At 45.2% G+C, this 14186-nt stretch overlaps 1 protein-coding gene across 1 annotated transcript in view; it reads left to right on the top strand.

Moving 5' to 3' along the window:
* lamc1 (laminin subunit gamma 1) overlaps positions 1-13696 on the top strand; it is a 42898-nt gene extending 29202 nt beyond the window's left edge. The window contains 21 exon segments of the mRNA NM_001201523.1: positions 11-147; positions 224-346; positions 459-648; positions 3413-3525; positions 3594-3815; positions 3901-4089; positions 4168-4413; positions 4757-4910; positions 5080-5222; positions 5716-5894; positions 5966-6122; positions 6203-6408; positions 6480-6559; positions 8497-8634; positions 8857-9001; positions 9070-9219; positions 9307-9421; positions 11405-11604; positions 11678-11836; positions 11912-12011; positions 12630-13696. Coding sequence (NP_001188452.1) covers positions 11-147; positions 224-346; positions 459-648; positions 3413-3525; positions 3594-3815; positions 3901-4089; positions 4168-4413; positions 4757-4910; positions 5080-5222; positions 5716-5894; positions 5966-6122; positions 6203-6408; positions 6480-6559; positions 8497-8634; positions 8857-9001; positions 9070-9219; positions 9307-9421; positions 11405-11604; positions 11678-11836; positions 11912-12011; positions 12630-12886 — 3403 coding nt within the window. The 3' untranslated portion in view covers positions 12887-13696.
* Positions 13697-14186: the final 490 nt, after the last annotated feature.

Below are 14186 nucleotides of genomic sequence, written 5' to 3'. Positions count from 1 at the left end.
TTTGCTTCAGGTGTAAACTGGGATTCTTCAACCTGGACCCACATAACCCTCAGGGCTGCACGCCTTGCTTCTGCTTTCAGCACTCGTCTGTGTGCAACAGCGCCGAGGGATACTCCGTCCACTCCATCACCTCCAGCTTCACCAACGGTAACGCCATTGCTGCCGGGACGACCCCCCCCCCCAAGAAAGTTAGTTCATGTGCTGAATTGTGTTTGTGTGACAGGGAATGAGCAGTGGAGGGGTCAGCAGCAGGATGGATCCAGCGTCTCCATCCAGTGGTCTCCCAGCGGACAAGAGGTTTCCCTCAGCTCAGACAGCTTCCTACCCATGTACTTTGTAGCTCCAGGTACCCACCCCCCACTCCATATTCACACACAGTCTGTAATAGTTTAAATCCTTTTAAAGCAAAAAAGCCTGGACCCTCCCCCATTACTGCTCCTCTGGTTGTGGCGTTTCAGAGAAGTTTCTGGGGAACCAGATCCTGAGTTACGGTCAGAACCTGAGCCTGAACTTCCGCGTGGAGCGCCGGGACCACCGTCTGTCTGCTGAGGATCTGATTCTGGAGGGGGCTAACATGCGGGTGGCCGTCCCACTTATCGCTCAGGGCAACGCCTACCCCAATGAGAACATGCAGACCTACGTGTTCCGGTGAGGTCTGGGTTAAGAGTATGGATGTAGAAATATGATTACAGTAACTAAATACAGACTAAGGTAAAAAAGGCTTTTTTTTTTGCACATGATCTGTTAATAAATATTAGTAAAAAGTTGTGCTGAATCACTAACCTGGACTAATATTAAAATAAGAAATCTTGGTGTTCTTTCTTAGTCACCTCAGTCGTCCCCCCAGGCTCTATTTTTTCAACACTTCCTTTTCTTCATTGTCTGTAAATTACACCCCTTGCTTTGCCATGATACCCCCCGCCCAGGGCTCCAGACTGCGAGCAATTGGTCGCATATTGCGACCAAAATTTGAGAGTGTGCGACTGAATTTTACATCCAGTCGCACATGTGCGACCAATAAATTTGCCTCCCCCACCCTTCGTATTTTTTTATACATCAAACGTGGAAGGGGCACGTCAATGATCAATGAAATAATCAATGAGACGCAAGCCACACGGACGCAGGCAGACACACACACTCGCGCACATACTCATGAAACGCGAGCACGTACACTCTCGCGTGATACCTGTCTGTGAGGCGGCCACTGCGTGTGAGAAGAATAGGGAAAGCCACTGTGAGTGGCTAAAATGCGTGGAGGGGGCGGGGCCTAGAGATAATCGAGCGCGCGTAAAAATCTGTGGGAAGGAAACTGAGATAAATATCACAACCTGATATGTGCGTCTGAGCTATGGGTAAGCGAACTATTGATTCGTTCTTCCGACCTGCGGCTAGTGTACCAGTGCCAGAGTGTACAGCAGGGGTCTCAAACTCGCGGCCGCAGGCTATTTGCGGCCCCCAAGATGATATTTTGCGGTCCCCGCCTTAATATGAAGGTTTAATGTTACTGCAGGCCGCCAGTTTGTATGAAGACACTTTTTCATTGTCGTGCACGGAGCTGACCAACCAATCACAGTGGGGTATATGACTCTTGGGGGCGTGACAATGACAGGGTTTGAAAGCAGGAAACCTGACAGCTCCCTCCCCGGACCACATTAAGGAGTTCTTTACTTTCTTTTATAACATATTTATTCGCTCGTAATTTTCTACATACACGCAGTCCGTGCTGAACTTTTCTCTGGGCCGCACAGAACCGGAGGAAGGTTTAGGTTTTGGTTACGGCGGCGCATCAAACGGGTTACGGCAGCACACCGCTCCCGTCCCGCGGGAGTCGGGTCAGCTGAGGAGAATAAATGTCCCACACCTACATGCGTGACACCTAACGGGGCTTGAACTTTAAACACGCTCGAGCAAAAACAACATTAGTTTTAGACACACTGAAAATACGTGGGGAAAATGCAACGATAGACGTGCTTGAGATGAACCAGCGCCTCGCCTGGATCGTTGGGGAGACCAGGCGGGGGGGGGGGCTGTGAGATGAAAGCGAATCTGCAGCAAGACTGAAGGAGAACAGTTGGAGTTGTCCTTAACATTCAATTTAGTTTTAATATTCTTCTCCCCCTTAGTATGATCTGTGTTATTATATATTTATGATTATTTAAGGTTTTGTGATGTATGTAGCCTTTTTTAATGAATTGGTATTTTAAATTATTTTAATTAATCACTCCACTACAAAAACCATCAGGACACATGTCCCATAATGCATTGTTTTGTAGTCTGTAGGGCAGCTTTCAGTCAGTTCACTTTTCAGCTGTGTCCGGGTAGGTTTGCCCCTTGCTCCCACCCCTTTCTCGCGATATTTTTGTGATGATTGACAGTTGATGTTGGAGCAAAAACAAAAATATGTCTCACACCAGGTGATCTGCGCAGCGTTGAGTTCACCTGAGTGATCTCAAACACGGTTATTGTGCATCTTGGCTGCACCTATTTAGTGTCACAAAGATAAATTTCCATCAGTTTTCTTTACTTATTTGTACTGTCATGACAGCGATGGTGCTGTCAGTTTACCTTCTTGTTGCATCTTCAAAAGTGCAGATTAAAATGTGACACTGAATTTGAAACAGCACATTGTAATTTCTGCATCTATTATTAAAGTATTTATTAGTAATACAGTGGAAGTTAGTAGATTTGGTTAGAATATTGATTTACAGTATGCGCCCCTAAATTTTCTGGTTGCGCCCCTAAAATTTTCAGTTAGGGGCCACTGTGCTCCTAGTGAAAAAAGTTAGTCTGGAGCCCTGCCCCCGCCCCAGACTGGGTGTCATTCTTGACATCAGTATCAGTATCTTTGCACCCCCACATCAATGCATTCATAAAATCTGCATATTTCAATCCAGCAAATCCATCCCCTCCAGGGCTCCCGGTCCTGTTCCACCTCTCTCTTCTAACCCCGCCCCCTAAAATAACTCATTTATTTAAACTATTTTCTCTAAAATGTCAATGTTTTACTTTTTTTTAGCCTTTTCTTTAATAAATGACTTTGTTCTAATAAAGTGGTTTTTGGTGAGGAATTTCCAGTTGAAATGTATTTTTAGAAGTGAGTTTGTGTTTATGTAAAACAACCATAGATTAGGTTTACAATCATTTAACAGTCATATTCTTTTGATAATTGGATTTAACTCTACTTTTTTTTGTATTGGAAAACACAGAAAATCTGTAAAAAAAAAATCTGTTCTTTATTTTCAAGTTTGACATGATTAGTTTAATGTGTTAAATTATGTTTTTATTTTATTTTATTTGTAATCTTAAAGTCTGATCAGTTTAAAATCAGGGGATTATCTGGATGTATTCATACAACTGTGAAATTCTTGTTTTATCAGCTGTACTAATCCAAAGTGTTCTGGTTCCGACTCAGCCTCCACGACAGCACCGACTACCCCTGGAGGCCGCACATCAGCCACGCAGATTTCCAGAAACTGCTCCAGAACCTGACAGCCATCAAGATTCGTGGCACCTACAGCGAAAGGAGTGCGTAACACGGCCCAGCCCACTGCGGTCCGAATGTTCTTTTGCCGCTCTAACCAGCCTATCTGCAGGTGCCGGGTTCCTGGATGATGTCTCCTTGGTGACGGCCAGGCGGGGTCCAGGCGTACCAGCCCGTTGGGTGGAGCAGTGCGACTGTCCCCAGGGTTACCAAGGTCAGCACTGCGAGCAGTGCACGCTGGGATACCGGCGCGCTCGCCCGGACTTGGGTGCCTTTAGCCCCTGCGAGCCATGCAGCTGCAACGGACACAGCGACGCCTGCAACCCCGTCACCGGTACTGCCGCCTCTTTGGTTGATCTGTGGTGAGCTGGTGGTGTTATCAGGAGAAACTCATTCTCAGCACCCGTCTGTCCATGCAGGAGCGTGCGACTGTCAGGACAACACTGCTGGGCTGAGCTGTGAGCGCTGCAAGGACGGTTTCTACGGCGACGCCACTCAGGGGAGCCCCAACGACTGTCAACCCTGTCCCTGTCCTGGGGGGGCCACCTGTGCCATTGTGCCGTCAACCAGGGAGGTGGTGTGCACCAACTGTCCCACTGGAACCACAGGTGCCCGCAGCCGCTAGCAGGTGACCTCAAACTGTCAGCAGAACCAAGTATAACTGGCGGTGGCTCACATGTCTGCAGGTAAACGCTGCGAGCTCTGTGACGACGGCCACTTTGGGGACCCGCTGGGTCAGAACGGACCCGTGCGCAGCTGCCACAAATGCATGTGCAGCGGCAACATCGATTTGAACGCCGTCGGCAACTGCAACCGGGAGACCGGGGAGTGCCTGAAGTGCGTCAATGACACCGAGGGCTTCTTCTGCGACCGCTGTAAAGAAGGTTTCTACGGCAACGCCCTCAGCACCGGCCCTGGCAAGAGATGCAAATGTAAGAGCCTTCATCCCCTTTAACTATTAAGGACCTGGATTCTTCCCATAAGTCTGTATCATTGCAAATATATCAGTTTTGTTAGATAATTCCCCCAAGCTAACAGAAAAATGTCTCTGAAGCCCAGATGACCTTCTTCAGAGCCTTCTAGCCATCTCCTGCTGGTAAAGTAGCTACAGCAAGCTCAGTGTTGCTAACAAGGAGAACATTCTCAAAGGTTTCAGGGTTCTTATTCAGTATGACTGCGACCAAATTATCTTCCTAAGAGTCTAAGGAAACAAAAGGATCCTGAAAGGAAAGGCCATGTTCCTGCTAAACTCTAAAGCTTTCTCTTCCTCCTCAGCCTGCTCCTGCTCCCCTTTTGGCACCGTGGGCCAACAGACCAGCTGTTCTGAGGTCACGGGTCAGTGCGAGTGTCTTCCCAACGTGGCCGAACGGGACTGCAGCGCCTGCCAGCCTGGACACTTCAACCTTCAGAGCGGCAAAGGATGCGAGCGGTCAGTTCCTGCCGGTAGCTCCATCACTGCAATGCACTCTATTCTCCACCATCCACAGATGGGAACTCTGACCTTAAAAAAAAAAGAATTCCTGTTGAGGAGGGGCCAGTATCTGCAGATCTATTCTCCATCCTCTGATGTCCTCCCATAACTCTTGGTTTGTCCACAGGTGCAACTGCAACCCCATTGGCTCCACTAACGGGCAGTGTGACATCGTTACGGGACAGTGCGAGTGCCAGCCCGGCGTCAGCGGCCTTCACTGCGATCGCTGCGAGGTCAACTTCTTTGGCTTCAGCTCGTCTGGATGCAAACGTGAGCGAGTCTTCCTCTGGTTTCACCGAAACTTCAAAGCTTTTCTAAGAAACTTCTTCCAACATCGAAGTACTATTGGTTCTTCTGATGGAAGATCATAAAATGTAGCTTTCATGAATCATATCTGTGTAGATTCTCATTCACCCAGACTGATTTCAGTTAAGCAATGGGTTAAAAAAAAAGCAGACAGCTGGACCTTGTTCATATTTTATTGATGAAGATTTTCTGTTCTTCTCTAAGAAGCTTTCTCAATTTGGTGGATCATTAATGGGCAGTTAAAGGTTTTCAGTTCCAGGAAGACTTCTCTTTGGGTTTCTCTGGTTGCTCTAGGATCACAATCTCCTCCTGGTTGGATTCTTACGATTTTTTAAAAGGTTTAACGCAAAACTTTGCACATTAGCTTGTTTCGCCTGCAGTTGTAGATCCTGTGGAAAAATTATTAGACATTTCCACTTAAAAAGGGATCAGTAAGTGATCTTTTTTTGTGCTGCAGCCTGTGACTGTGACTCTGAAGGCTCCTCATCGGGTCAGTGTAAGGATGACGGGCGCTGCCAGTGTCGGCCCGGCTTCGTGGGGGCCCGCTGCGACATGTGCGAGGAGAATTACTTCTACAATCGCTCCGTGCCGGGTTGCCAGCAGTGCCCCTCCTGCTATGGCCTGGTTCGGGACAAGGTGAGGACCACCACACCTCTGCTCCCCCCTCATCTTTTACGACAAACTGATTTTCCGTTCTGGGTTTCCAGGTGAACCAGCAGCGGCAGAAGCTGCACGACTTGCAGACTCTGATCGATAACCTGGGCTCAGGCCAGGAAACCGTCAGCGATAAGGCATTTGAGGATCGTCTGAAGGAAGCAGAAAAGGCCATTGCAGAGCTGTTATCCGAAGCTCAGGCCAGCAAAGGTACCAGAACCCGTGAGGATTTAGATTTTCAGCGCAACTGAGGAGATTTATATATATATTTTTTAATAACCATCCTGCAGATTTGGACAGAGGCCTGATGGACCGACTGGATACCATCAACAACACTCTGACGACCCAGTGGAACCGCCTGCAGAGCATCCGCAACACCGTGGACGACACGGGTGCACAGGCCGACCGCGCCCGCAGCCGAGTCCAGGATGCAGAGAGCTTGATCGACAGGGCCCGTCAGGAGCTGGACAAGGCCAAGGACGCCCTCAGCAAAGTGGTAAGCAGGGTCAGTGTAGTCATGGGAACCTTCCCTGTGGGTGGAATGATAATCGCTGAGGCCGTTTGCAGGACATCAAGCCCCCCACTGGAACAGGAGAGCCCAACAACATGACCCTACTGGCTGAGGAAGCCAGACGACTCGCAGAAAAGTAAGATCACCAACACAAATGTGAACGCTTGGACACTTCCGCAGTCGCCTGCAAATCCTGCAGTTGTCTGCCCCTTGTATGCGCACGTCTGCACATACCTGCAGTTGTGTCAAAAAAACTTGTTAGAACTACTGTTAGAAGTGAAAAGAGGAAGTTCAAGAATGAAAGTTGCTTTACAATGAAAAGATTCCCCAAATAAAGCTTAAGTTCTGATGCTTCCTTCTTCATAGTTCCAGAAACTATGGGGTCAAATCAGGATCGGCTTGAAGTGAATGAAAAACCAGACTGTAAATTTGAGAAAGAAAAACTGAAATTGAAATTAACAACAGTTTTAAACTTGAAAGTACACATGGCAAACATCAAGGAATTATTGAAAATTAGAAAACTAAAGTTGTAAAGTAAAATAAAAACTCGACACATGCAGCTTGACAGAGTTACATAAATCTTCATTTCGATCAGACTTTTTTATTCTTATTTTTGCTGGACTCGTTGTTTTAAACTTTAAGATTTTAAACGTGACAGGAAAGTGGGAAAATGTTCATGTTTGTCTGAGAAAAGAGTCTAAGTGTGTAGTGAGGCGTCCCCCCTGTTACCCATGGGAATCATGCCCCAGGAGCCAATGAGCTCAAAGCCCCCGCCCCCACCTAAAATTAGGCTCAGCAGTGAAAACTTGAAAGTCTGAATTGAAACTGAAAACCAAGAACTGAAAGCAAAGAAGGAGAAGTGAAAAAAAGTTAAAAATACAAAATGGCAGCTGTTACAAAACAAATTTATTTCATTTGGAAACAGTTTAAAGTTTTTGTTTTTTATTCAAGTTTAAAAATTATATTTTTTTCACAATTTCAGTATTTCTTTCAAGTTAAAAATATTTTTCACATTTACAACTTTATTTTTCAAATTTTCAATAATTCCTTCAAGTTTACCAGGTTTACTTTCGAGCTTTACTTTAGAGTTTTAAATTTTCTTTTCTTTTTTTCAAATTTACAACATCTATTGTTGAAATTTACAATCTGGTTGTTCATTCACTGTAGGCAGATCCAGATTTAAGGCTATAAAAACCATTCACAACCATCATGCTTCTACGGCCTACCCTTCTTTTTTGTTTTGTAATTAAAAGAAGCCCCAATGACACGCAGTGAGTCCAGCCCGCCCATCTCATGCATCATTCTGTAACCGTGTAGACGGCCTGATCTCTTCATCTGGTCACATCATTTGAGTTTTTTTATGACCCACAACATCAGCTCAGTCTCCACCTGAGTTAGACCACGATTCAATTAATCAATTGGAAATTGATCAGTTCTTCTGGTAGTCAACATTTTCTCCGACAAACTGCTTTGTTTTGCTGCGGATTGTAGAAAAAGAGTTCAGCGAACGCATCACACAGAGACGATTGTCGGCCCCGTCATTCAACCTGTTGTTGGGGGGTTTTAGAGGGAATAAAGGGAGGGGGGCTGGTGCATGAGATGGCATTAAGGCGTTTGCATTATTCTACTTAAATTAAATTAATTTTATTTTATTTATATAGCACCTTTCATGACAAGAAAGACAGCTCAAGGTGCTGTACATAAAAACAAAACAAATGCAATAAAATACAATAAAATACATTAAATTAGCCCCACACAATAAAATACACAAAGACAAACACCAGTGGAAAATAAATAGAAAAGCTGTACGGTGTTGGTTACAGCCTACAATTACCACAAAATAAGGGAAATTGAAACAGATTATGTCTTGGCGAGAAAACGATCATCAAAAGGACAATAAATTAAGCCATGGCGTTCTTCCAGGATTCACTCATACACAGTTTTACTACAACAGCAATGAACGTTCAGGAAGAGGAGTCGGGGAAAACACATGAACATGGAAGTGTTACCAAGCATGAAGTCTTGTTTGAAATGCTTCATGCTAGAAACCTCTGCCGTCTCCTTTGTCTGCAGGCACAAGACTGAAGCTGACCAGATTGAGAAAATTGCCAAAGACGCCAACGACACGTCGACAAAGGCCTATAACCTGCTGCTGAAGACTCTGGAGGGAGAAAGCCGGACAGGCCAGGAGATCGAGGAGCTGAACAAGAAGTGGGTTTGGTTTCATTATGCAGCTCTTTGGTCTGTTTTTTCCTTTGTTTTTGCCTCATTCTTGTGTGACTTTTCCGTCTTGCCTTTGAATTATTAAACTTTTACCCTTTTCTGCGTCTTATTGTTGCTGTCTGAGACTTTGTGGGAGTTTTGTGTGTTTGTGCTCTCATTTTTAGCAGCTTTCCTTCCCACATGTCATTAAACACATCATCTCCTGCTCAGGTATAATGAGAGTAAGGAGCTCGCCAAGAACCTGGAGAAGCAAGCCAAAAAGGTTCAGGACGAGGCAGATGAGGCTGGAAACCAGGCCTTGAAGATCTTCGCCAATCTAACCAGCCTCCCGCCATTTGACGCCAAGGCCCTGGAGGTGAGGCAGACGCCACCTGAAGCAGCAGGTGATCCAAATGAAACAGTACTGATGCTTTGTCCTTTCAGGACGAAGCCAATAAGATCAAGAAAGAGGCAACAGACCTTGACAATCTGGTTGACAAAATGGAGAAGAACTACAACGACATGAGAGACGACCTGAAGTCCAAAGAGCAGGAGGTCCGCAAGCTGCTGGAGAAAGGCAAGAGTGAGCAGCAGGTAGGAGATATGCACGCTTTATCTTCACATTGGAACTCCAGACTCCTACTGGGCTCTGAACGCACCATTTCCTAATGCTTTGGACAGACTGCAGACCAGCTGCTAGCCCGGGCAGACGCTGCCAAAGCTCTGGCTGAAGAGGCTGCCCAGAAGGGCAAGGCTACTTTTGCAGAAGCTGAGAACATCCTGGAAGACCTCAGAGGTACCCGAATGCAACACGTCCCAGTCTTCATCCACAGATCTGACCACAGCAAGCAGTCACTTTTCTAATATTACACAAAAACAAAAACACAGAAATAAAGTCCACAATGCTCACTGAAATGACTTAAAACGTTCATAAGTAAAAATAAATTAAACTTTCTTGTAAATTAAATGATCAAAAGGAGCCATTACTTTTGAGTTGTTGATTAACAGAATTATTAATGAAATACAGCTGGACAAAAATGATGGTACCTCCATAAAAGACTGAGAATTAATCGCCCAGGGGGTCATGATGAACTCAGGTATGTCCTTTAATTGACATCACAGCTGTTTTCAAACCCATCATCAGTCAGTCTGCCTATTTAAAGGGAGTCAAATAGTCACGTTGCTGTTTGGTGAAAAGGTGTGAACCACACTGAACATGGACAAAAGAAAGTGAAAGACAGAATTGTCCCAGGACATTAGAAACAAAATCTAACACAAACATCTTAAAGGTAAAGGCTATAAAACCATCTCTAAGCAGCTTGAAGTTCCTGTGACGACAGTGGCATATATTATTCAGAAGTTTAAGACCCACGGGACGGTAGCCAACCTACCTGGACGGGGCTGGAAGAGGAAAATGATGACAAATTGAGGAGACGGATAGTTTTAACTGTATCCAGAGAGCCCAGAACAACCTCCAAAGACATTAAAGGTGAACTCCTAGATCAAGGTACATCAGTGTCATATCGCACCATTCGTCTGTGTTTTAGCCAGAGTGGACTTCATGGGAGACGACCAAGGAGGTTGAGACTGGAATTAGCAAAAATGCATGTTGACAAGCCACAAAGCTTGTGGGAAAATGTCCTTTGGACAGATGAGACCAAACTGGAGCTTTTTGGTGAGGCACATCAGCTCTACGGTCATAGACTCAAAAATAAGGCATACAACCAAAAGAACACTGTTCCTACTGTGAAACATGGAGGAGGCTCAGTTCTGTTCTGGGGCTGCTTTGCTGCATCTGGCACAGGGTGTCTTGAAGTTGTACAAGGTCAAATGAAATCTCCAAATCATCAAGGCATTCTGGGTAGAAATGTGCTGCCTAGTGTCAGATAGCTTGGTCTCAGTGGCAGGTCATGGGTCTTCCAACAGGACAAGGATCCAAAAAACCCCAAGAATGGCTCAGAGAAAAGCGTTGGACTATTCTGAAGTGGCCTTCTATGAGTCCAGATCTGTATCCCATTGAACATCTGTGGAAGGAGCTGAAACATGCCATTTGGAGAAGACAGTTGTCAAACCTGAGACAACTGGAGCAGTTTGCTCATGAGGAGTGGGCCAAAATACCTGTGGACAGGTGCAGGCGGCTCAAGGACAAATCCAGAAACCGTTTCATTGCAGTCATTGCCTCAAATGGTTGTGCAACAAAATATTAAGTTATGGGTACCATCATTTTTGTCCAGCCCTATTGCATAATGTTTTTTTTATTCTGTTAATCAATAACTCAAAAGTAATGGCTGATTTTGATTATTTAATCTTCAATGCATTTGAATTTATGGTTACTTTTAAGCGTTTCAAGTCATTTCAGTGAGCATTGTGGACTTTCTTTCTTTAACTGAGGGGTACCAACAATTTTGTCCACCACTGTATATCTATGTTAAAGTCTAAAGTGTATTTCATAGTTAATGTCTCTGTTAAATTCATAGTTTCCATTTATTGACTTGTTAAATTTTACATATAAGGTTATGTCTTAGTTTAGTAAAATTTACACCCAAGTTTGCATCTTTAGTTTTGTAAAGTTTTCTTTCGAGGCTGTGTCTAAGAAAAAGTTTTTGTCTGTTTTTATGATAATTTGTACATCTGATGGAACGCTTTAAAAAAAAATGCATGTGAGGTAAGTGGGTATTAGACTTGTGTGGCACTAGCTTTTAAGCATTTACCGGTACTTATCCTTTTTATGTTAAACAATAAGTTAAAAAAGCTCTTAAAGTAAAAAAATCTACTGCAGACTTTGACAGGAGAGTCAACGATAACAAGACTGCAGCTGAAGAAGCCCTGAAGAAGATCCCTGCTATCAATGCTACCATCATGTCTGCCAACGAGAAGACCAGGGAGGCAAAGACTGCTCTCGGCAATGCAACTGAAAATGCCCTGGAGGCCAAGAGAAAGGCAGAGGAGGCCGAAAAAATCGCCAGCAACGTGCAGATTGTAAGCATTTACTGACATTCTGATTCCATAGTCTTTCGCTTCAGAGCTTCAAAATGAAAATGGCTCCTTGCAGGGATCAGCCAAGACCAAGGAGGACGCAGAAAAGGCCTTACAGGACACCAACAACCTGGAAAACGATGTCAACAACATGATGGATCAGCTGAGCGCTGCAGAGCAGGACCTGGCGAAGAAGAAAGTCGAGGCAGACGCCGACATGATGATGGCCGCCATGGTACCAAAACTTCTTCAGCTACCTGTGAGTCTCTGTACTGTCCACATTTCAACTCCTCCTTCTTCTGCTTCGCAGGCATCGGACAACGCCAAGGAGGCAGAGGATAATGCTCGGAAGGCCAAGAACATGGTGAAAAAGGTGTTGAAGGTCATCACTGACCTACTGGCCCAGCTGGGTAAGATGGCTTCATGATGTTGAAGAGGAACTGCATGAAAGGGTCGAACTTTGTTAACAAACAGAGAAACTTTTATCAACAGCAATTACATGGTAGAGGCTGAATAATGCTGCTACTTCTTATTCCCAATTTAAAACCTACAACTGTTGGAAGAACTAAACAATTATAAACATACTGCAATAACAGCTCAATCTGTGTGGAAAATGGTAAACTAGCTGAAGTACATTCAGGAGAGTCCATACCATCAGCAACATCTCATGATAAAAACACACCGCCCTCAGCAACACATGTTCAAGCAGCCACTTCTAAAAAAAAGGCTTTGATGGTAATCCATATCCACCATTGCATGGACGCTAGCAATGAACGGAACCGTTTTCATTTCTGCCTAATTTGTCAGGTCTGTCCCGCTTCAACATTTCACATTATGCCACTTCCAACTGTAGGTCATGGACATCTGCTAGTAAACAGCAAAAGAAAAGAAAAAAAATAAGCCCCTCCCTGCTTGTCCAGTGTGAATATCACCGACTAAACACACGTCAAATGCAGTATGCATGTAGCTTTAGACCCTGAAATGAAATTTCCAACTGGACTGTAATAAAATGGCATTTTTCTCCACAGGCAACATCGATAAGGTGGACCTGAGCAAACTGAACGATATTGACGAGTCATTAAAGAAAGCCAAAGAGAAGATGCGCGATAGCAAGCTGGATGAGAAGCTAAAGGAGCTGAATGCTGTGGCCAGCTCGCAGAAGGACATGATTGACAGCTACGACCAACAGATACGGGAGATCCGGGCCGACATCGCCAACCTCAATGACATCAAGAACACGCTACCTGAAGGCTGCTTCAACACTCCGTCCCTGGAGAGGCCTTAGCCCCGCCCTCTTCTTCTAGACACGCACCCTCCCCTCACTCACGTCTAACACTCCGGCGAACATGCCGACTTTTACCAAAACTACTTTTAAAACATTTGATCGTCGATTCTCGTCTCTGCCGACGTTTTCCAGGAGGGGCGTGGTTTCACAACAAGGACGTTGAGCCGTGCGGAGGCACAAAACCAGAACCACCAACCCGAAGTGACTGCAGCTTCTCAAAGGAGGTCTAGCCGCACCGCGGCTCCACTCCGCTCCACACCACTTCCTGTCAGATTACGTGAAGGAACCGTCATCTGGGCTCCCTGCATCTACAGTATTCTCCTCTCCAGCAGGGGGCAGTAAAGCCATGAGAACTCGCCCTGCTCCGTACAAAGCTGCCCAAAAACACTTAAGACCAGATCCACATGGTCCTGCAAAAACACTAAGACCAGATCCACATGGTCCTGCAAGAACACTAAGACCAGATCCACATGGTCCTGCAAAAACACGAAGACCAGATCCACATGATTTTGCTGCTGCCTGTCATCTGGAAACTAGAAGGAAAGAACCGCTCGATTTCGGCTTCTTCTTCAGCATGCGTGTGAGATGAAGAACAGCTGCATCTTTCCTCATAAACTGTCCTGACCTCTTGAGCTCCTGTTGGACTTGTGGAAACCTTCTTCCCTCTATCTGTCGCACATCACAGCTCAGCTGTGATGCGTTCGTGGTTCTGTCGGAGGTGCAGCTGTCCCAGCTCTGGTGTTGAAAAACCTGAGATGTTCCTCACTTGTTGTTTTTAGGACATTAAAATGGACACATCATGTTCAGATGCAGGAGCCTGTTGTCTGAAAACGTCTTTTAACATCTACTTCATGGCTGCTCCATCCTGAACATTTAGATCTTGCTGGTTTCCCAGAGGTTTCTGCCAAATTACTTAAAACGCGGATTTGGTATTCAGCCAACTAAAACCTAGAAACTGATCCAGGTAATCTGAAACATCTGGGAAAGAAGCAGGGTGGTAGATGTGGAGGACAGGGCAGCCCCGTTCCAAGTCAAAGTTTCATTTACTTCCTTGCAGTCTGCCCCGTCCATAGCGCCCTCAGCTGGTAAACTGTAGAACTGTTCCAGGTATTTAATTCAAGCTGATTCGATTCATATTTTTACCATTGTTTCAACCTGAGGAAAAGCAGGAGTCCGTGTCCTTCAGCAGCTCACACGTCTGCGTCATCATGGAAATCCAAATAACCCACTCCTGTTTTGTTCTCCTATTTGTAAGAAAAAAAAGTTCTCTTTGGTGCCTTGTAAAAAACATTTGTGTCAC

Source organism: Oryzias latipes, chromosome 17 (genome assembly GCF_002234675.1).
Source record: "Oryzias latipes chromosome 17, ASM223467v1".
Classification (NCBI taxonomy): domain Eukaryota; kingdom Metazoa; phylum Chordata; class Actinopteri; order Beloniformes; family Adrianichthyidae; genus Oryzias; species Oryzias latipes.
Note: the sequence above shows the minus strand (reverse complement) of the source record. Positions and strands in the feature narration are given on the sequence as shown.